The sequence below is a fragment of the Dinoponera quadriceps genome, unplaced genomic scaffold, assembly GCF_001313825.1.
Source record: "Dinoponera quadriceps isolate SergipeBrazil2010 unplaced genomic scaffold, ASM131382v1 scaffold318, whole genome shotgun sequence".
Classification (NCBI taxonomy): domain Eukaryota; kingdom Metazoa; phylum Arthropoda; class Insecta; order Hymenoptera; family Formicidae; genus Dinoponera; species Dinoponera quadriceps.
This window is the reverse complement of record NW_014554417.1, coordinates 207422-214816: the sequence shown is the minus strand read 5'-3', so window position 1 is coordinate 214816 and position 7395 is coordinate 207422. Positions and strand designations below refer to the sequence as shown.

Below are 7395 nucleotides of genomic sequence, written 5' to 3'. Positions count from 1 at the left end.
TATATATATATTTATATATATTAATTACACACACACACACACACACACATATATATATATATATATATATGTATTAATAAATATGTATATATATTTATTAAAATAATTACTAAATCATCAGCTTTTCAAGTACATCTCAAAATATTTTATTCATTTGTACCATAATATACAGTCTGTCTAATAAGTGCATGGTCGGTATAACCGGCAGTTGGTAAAAGTTATACTTTTGATTTTTGCGTGAGCCGATAGAGGACGCTTTTCTTCTTGACGCTTTGCGAAGGAAAGCTCAGTTGTCGTTAAAGTTCCGTCAGAACAAAGCATAGATGTCATGATTGCCGCATACGCGTCGCGCTTTGAAGCTGTATTCCTTTGCGACATCCGAAGGGACCGAAAATGTCACAGGTAACTGCTACTAAGTATATGAAAAAATAAAAATCTTTCGTGCAAAAGTGGGTGCAGCGGTATAAAGAAATAAAAACGGTCGACGATTTGCCGAAACGTGGCTCGGTGGAAAAATGTACAAAAGAAAACGGATAGTGAACATGTTTTCGAAGAATCCTGCGTTAACACTCGTCATAAGAATCGCTCGCCGAATGAATTCATTCGTCAAGGACACTGCGTCAAGGACAAGCAAAATTGAGAGAGGAAAGTTTACAGATTTCCTATAAAATTATACGATGCCGTGCTTATGATGTAAAATGGCGGCGCACATGTGAAGAAATCTTCGTCGTCGGAAAAACATGTGAAAACACGACCCGTTTAGGCACACGAGAATATCGATCGAGATTGGAGCAACGTAATTTTTGACAACGTAATGAAGCTTCTTTTTGGGCACGTATCCCATGAACCTAGTCTACCTACACCAATAGAGTAGAACAACGGACTGTTAAACACGCAGTAAAGGTTGGCTGCTTCTCAGAACAGGGATTTGGTAAACTGGTACGTGTTTACACGCAATCTGAATGCGGAGAAAACGTTGGAAATCTATAAAAAGTTGCCTTGTTACCATCTGCCAACTCTTGGTTTATGAGAAAAAATGATGACTGTATTCTACAGGAAGATAATGATCCGAAACACCAGAGCGGACTCTGTACTGAGTGGAAGGAAGAATCTGGCATCAATCAATTGGATTTGCCGTCACAGTCACTTGATGCAGATCCTATCGAAAATGTTTGGATATATATTAAGCATAAACTTCGTGGGAGACAAACATCCGGTTTAAGGCAGTTATCTCGAGACACTTCGTCCGACATTGAGACCTTTGCCGCACGAATATACGCTGCCAACTTAGTGCAAAGTATGCCTCGGAAATGTCAGTCAGTTATCGATGTCGATGGTGACTGGACATGTTATTAATGTAATTGCATTTTAGCTCTAATCAAATAGAATTATCTATGTATTTCGAAATTTTGCTAATTCCATTTTTCTATAAATTAGGTCGGCCATGTTCTTATTAAACAGGCTGTGTATATCTATATGCATGATGGTGGAACATTGTATTTGGTTTACTTAATCCTACAAGAGGACAGGACAGGATTGAAAGTTGATGAGAAGCTATATATACAAAACTACATATAATCTATTCTTACAAGTTACCTGTTATTGTATGATATACCACTTAAAATTTCATGTATCAAGATGTTATATTTTTCAGCATTACATTTTTGTGGAACTGAGGTTGCCAAATATATCTTTACACCAACAACGACAACGATTAATATAATATATTTATGTATTGTTACATCGTTGTTTTATACATAATGTACATAATGTATTGATATGCTCTATATGTATATAAGAGTACGCGTGTTACACTTATATACACATAAAGCGCACTCGACAGCTAATATCTTTATTTGTACGATTTTTCTGATATCGGACTACATTTTTTTCACAATTGCTATTAGTTTCTTTTTTCCAACATAAGCAGCCAAAAACATTAACTATCTTTATGAACTTCATTGGTTAACATTCCTAATCGACTAAGAAAGTATGTTTTGTATTGTTTATGAACACACACGCTCTCTTTCTCTGACATTTTCACGAAAATTTTAACAGTTGTCGATGTCAAATATTATAACAGAGAGTGTGAAGTATTTCTTTTTTCTTTTTGGAATCGCTTTATATGCGATTTCATGTTCTAAATTTTATCGAGTGTTTTCGTAGAATAATATAACAGCTTGTTATATACTGCTCCAATGATGGTTATATTGCACGGCGATCCGTCGTGTGTCTGACACTTTCATTGAGAATGTTGAACGCGAATCTCAACGAGAGGGAAATCTCGTACGCTAATTTTATTCTACAGAATACACTTGAGTGAAAGGCGACAATAATCAGTTTGGTAAAAGGGAATGTTTTGGAGAATCAACGCTGTCGAAGAGAGGTAGCTTAATCGTTAAATTTGCGGTTCTCATTACGTCCGAACAGTGCACAGCGAATTTCGGGTACCAATTGCTGAGCTATCAGCTCTAATCTGGTCTCCAAGGTGTTGCTCACCTTTATGCGCCCTGCGGGGGTTCGAAATTATTTGGTATTAATATAACACGAAGAGAGAGTTATGATAAATTCGCGATATAATATAATGCAATACATACAATTATCCTACCAAAGTTGGATTTAAATGCAATTGAAATAAATTCTGAGTTTGTTATAATTTTTTTGGTGGTACGTTATGGATATTTCTTATTACTAATTCGTATTAATAAAATAATATGTTAGTTTACATCGATTGTTTGATAAATGTGCTAACTAGTAACTTTCTATTAGATTAACTTGACATCGATGATGCACGTAACGACGGCATACAAAGTTGACACGATACGTATCAAAAAGACGTTTCGTATCGGCTTAGTACGATATCAAATTGATATCAAGATAATAAAATAAAAAATTACTAGTTAGTACTCGTATCAAATAATGAGTGTAAACTGAGGCAGTAACGTCGTGGTCAAACAAATTGAAGAGATTTCCCTTTGACATAGTTACCTTTAGATGCTAACAAGTCGACACCTCCGCAGCTTTCGCTAGGTAAGAAGTTATCGGGATCAATTTTCAGAGTAACGTCTTTCTTAGTCATGTGCTTATATTGTTGTTGAACACTCTCGAGGAGAGATTCTACAAGAGGTACATCTGCTTGACGTACACGTAGAGTAATATGCGGTTCTGTTAACTGTAAAAATACGTATTATCAATAGAATTCGAAATATTGTTGAATGTTTCATCAGTATTTATTATTGTTATAATAAATTATTGTTGATATATATTATTATTGATATAACAATATTAATAATTAAAATGAGATTATATTGAAATAATAGGTACATACTTGATAAAGGCCTTGGATAATCAACAGTTGAAGAACTTCCCTGTATCGGCTAGTATCGTGAATCACTTCGCCTAATCTTCTTCTGGCTTCGTCTAGAACGTTGCGTACGTGATCCTCACGTACTTTTAAAGCCTTCAATCGTGCTTGATTAAGCATATTTGAGGATTGTCTGCAAGAAATTGTAAATATAAAAAAATACAGATGCACAGCGTTATCTTTTAGTAATCATCTTGAGTATAGTTAGTGATCATCTAAAGATCATCTTCTAGTATTCAGTTTTGTAAAAGATTGATAGACAAAATTTTTTAAAACTTTTCCAGAAATTCTATTCCTGATATAGATATATATATATATATATATATTTTTTTTTTTCTTAAATGTGCGTACATCTTCTTCTGCAGTTCAACTTGCTTCTCCTTTTTCTCATAGTATTCCATAATCTTGAGACGTTGTTGCTGTACCAGACGTCCCTTTTCAATGTTGAATTCTTCCTCAGCCTTGGCATCTATTTCTTCTGCCTTTTCATTAGCCTCTTGTTCTATGAAGGCCATCATATGTTTGATCTGTAACATCATTTTTCACTTTGTTACTTTATAAGTCTCTTAAGGCGATGTATAAAAATTATTTTTCCTTGAAACTGCCATGTTCTAAATGACAGACATAATAAATTGCATAAAAATAAATTTTATTTAAATTATATGAAAATATTTATTCAAATATTTTTTGTTCAAATCTTATTCTACCCAAGAATCTGATGATCTTGGTAGAATTNTGTACATATATATACTTAATATACATATATATATATATATATATATATATATGTATATTAAGTATATATATGTACATATATATATGTATATTAAGTATATATATATATATATATATATATATATTTCAGAAATCAAATTTAATGTACATGAGAAATTTTTCTGTGAAACACCGAGATTATTATTAAAGATATATCAGATATCATATTCAAGTAATAATCGATTTATTCGATTTTATTGACACTTCAATATCCACAGACTCGCTCGGATTTCTCCCTGATTAAAGTTACGATTTTATGGCACGGGGAGATATGAAATTTACTGTCTACATAATGTACAGTATCCGCGAAACGTCAGGACTCGTATTCGCTGGAAACAGCAAAGTAACAATGACAAATAACGATGAAAGTATTAATAGCACGAATATGCACGATATGTATGTTTAGAAGCGAATGTTACGAATCCTGAAATATAACGAAGCTTCTCATTATTAACCTGCTTCTGCACGTCAGCGTCGCTGAGGGCCATGGTGCTTCGTATGTTTCAACTTCACGAAAGAGACGTGCGAAAAATTCGTTCAAGAAGCACTCGGGAAACTTGCAGAAACTCGAAGAGCGAGACACACCGGAGAGAAGTCAACGCCTATGACGGCACATCAATTCTCGCGTAACGTCGATCATATGACCCGCAGTGTGACCGCCGTTCCGAAACCTACACCCGCAAGATCCAGACACCAAGCTCGTAATGTGAACACACCCTGCTGTTGGAAACGTCACCGCGTGCATCCACGTGCGTGCACGTGAGCGCTCTCGTAGTTACATTGCGTTACGTCATAAAGAATTATTCTTTTTCAGCTCGGACATTTTTGTACATTGTTTGCCGTAGTTTGAAGAAAATTCGAAAATCGTCTAACCATTACTACAAGGAGAAAATAAAAGAACTGAAATTACGGCGGAAGATGAGAAAAATACTGTACCCCTATAAGCGCGTAATATTATTTAATATTAAGTAATATTTCTGGAATATTAATAGATTATTATATGTCCACTCCTAATAATATTTAAAGAACAATATTATTTAACGTTACTGTAATATTATATATTTTTTAAATATTCAACTATATATATATATAATTGTAGTTTTTCATTTCAAATGTATTGCAAATGTATTACCCATTGTTTTATTATATAAATAAAATCGAAAGAATTTTGTGTAAAAATATGTTTCATAATAAAAAATTTTTTTGTAATATACATATATATAATATACATATATAATATATATGTATATTTTATTTATATATTATTATTATTATTATTATTTGATGGCATTACACAGCTCATATCGACCCAGGGCCTTCTTTTTCTCTTACGTATGCATGTGGTGCGCGCGCGGATTATTATACACATGCATACAGCACCTACAGTTTTAAACGCCGGTTGCAAACGGCAAATTGGAGAGAGGTTTTTCTTGTCATGAATAATATTCTTGGTGGTTTGCCAGATTACCGAAGAGGAGTTACGAGTGTATGAAAAATTTTTGGTTCTGCCGGAGATCGAATTCGGAACCTCTAAGCATAGTGTTACGTCTACGATAGATAACTATATAGGGAAATTTGAAAGTAGTAAATTAGTGACTTACGTAGACGGTCAACAGAGTGATGACTCCGCTTTTAGGTCAATCTGCTTTTTACCGAGTTTATCCTGGGTCTCTGGAGTCTGGGGAAACGATCGATGAATCTGGTGAGAAATCAGAGCCGCTCGTTCTCCTGGCTCGGTCTCGGATGTTCCGGCGCTGCGCGGGATGATGCGGTCCGCGATTCCAATTTCGATTTCGCAACGAGTCGTTTTCTAATTGGCTGATGGAGTCGTGGAGATGGAAGAAATTCATTCCATCAGTATGATGTCACCGCGTCGGTCCTGAGTGGTGTTTGGATTTAGGTTTCATGCTCCTGTTTATGTTAGCAACGGGATGCCTTATCGCATTGAAAGATTACAGTTTCTCTTGTCTATAGTTGATCCATCGATTTTAAGACTCTCTAACGACACGTCGTTTCTTCGGCGTTATAATTTTAATTATAATATTTAACGTGCGCGAATATACATATGCACGCGTACTTACATCTAGTAACATAGGGATAAAATATCTATACCTAGTGAATATCTAATCTAGTGATGTCTGAAATCAGACAAGTCGGCCTTCGATCTGTACTAATATATTATTAATGTTCCAAAATAAGTCCGGACGTTACAATGGAAACACCCGAAATGTGCTACTAGGGGACCATTCAATTTTCAACCTCATTTTTCAGTTGAAGTTTTAGAAAAACTAATTATAAAGTACTAATTGTCAAAATAATTTGATAGATGCATCTTAAAAAGTAAACTTTAACGTTTCCACTTATTTATTTATTTATTAGCGAACTTTGTATACTTATTCATTCATTTTCTGTGAGCGATCAAAATTAAAATGGCATTTTGGCTTCAAACTTGAATAATTTAGTAAAAAAAGAAACATTACATTATAATTAATGGATACGCAAATTAAAGAGGAAAATTCGCGCTTTTAAACAATATAAATGCCATTTGTGTAAATTTTCTTTCACGAGATATAACTCGATAAATTCCGTTAAATATTGTGAGATTTAACCCAGTAAGCAAAAAATCGTTAACACAACGTTATTACAATGATATTTTATAACATGTAACGTTTTCAATTATGTAGTTCTTAATATTGTATACAACCCAGCAAACACAATGTAATATGTAACATATTTGTTAGTTGCTTCTTGAACCATTTCGTCACCGATAATTTTACTAAAATTACAACCCGTTAAATTTCACTTATTTTCCATGATCGAGCCCTCAATTTTTTGCAGATAATATATATAATAAAATGTACAGTTGATAAGACATTTATCATTTGTTTTAAATTATTTATTTAATATTATTATTTAATATATTATTTATATTTATTTTCCACTTGTAGTGTGGTTGTATTATATCCGCTTTTGTATTTCTGATGATATGTTGTTCCACATAATTTTTTTAGTTTTAATTTTTCTAGTTTTCAATTGTTTATTTCCATCCTTGCACGAATTTAAAAATAATTTTGTGCTTGAGTCATCCCAACCAAATGCTACTTTATTTGGCTCATTAAATACAGGATCATTTTCTTTGATATACAGACATGGAGGAGGAATTGCCTTTCCTATAGGCCGAAAGTGCGTCTAAAGTGTGTAGAAGAAAGTGATACTTGTCGTCTCTACGCATGCGTCAAAGTATATAATTGTATATT

The 7395-nt window shown here is 33.6% G+C and overlaps 1 protein-coding gene and 1 long non-coding RNA gene across 2 annotated transcripts; one reads left to right on the top strand and one right to left on the bottom strand.

Annotated features, from left to right (window-relative positions):
- The first annotated feature begins 310 nt into the window (after positions 1–310).
- LOC106748324 lies at positions 311–1705 on the top strand. The gene is made up of 3 exons (XR_001374740.1): positions 311–939; positions 1057–1357; positions 1438–1705. It is a non-coding gene; the product is annotated as an uncharacterized LOC106748324 (long non-coding RNA).
- Positions 1706–1714: 9 nt separating this feature from the next.
- LOC106748317 (V-type proton ATPase subunit E) lies at positions 1715–4812 on the bottom strand. The gene is made up of 5 exons (XM_014626714.1): positions 4594–4812; positions 3716–3891; positions 3329–3497; positions 2989–3172; positions 1715–2510 (listed from the first exon to the last, which is right to left on the bottom strand). Exons 1-5 carry the CDS (start codon positions 4624–4626, stop codon positions 2392–2394), a joined length of 681 nt encoding a protein of 226 aa, XP_014482200.1. The 5' UTR covers positions 4627–4812; the 3' UTR covers positions 1715–2391.
- Between the last annotated feature and the right edge of the window lie 2583 nt (positions 4813–7395).

Bases quoted from the DNA above. Each gene is read 5' to 3' on its own strand.
- LOC106748317 (XM_014626714.1), bottom strand. From the start codon at position 4,626: ATGGCCCTCAGCGACGCTGACGTGCAGAAGCAG. The intron at 3,498-3,715 runs GTACGCACATTT...AATTTCTTGCAG, and splicing joins GTTGAACTGCAGAAGAAGAT to ACAATCCTCAAATATGCTTA. The intron at 3,173-3,328 runs GTATGTACCTAT...GTATTTTTACAG, and splicing joins TTATCCAAGGCCTTTATCAA to TTAACAGAACCGCATATTAC.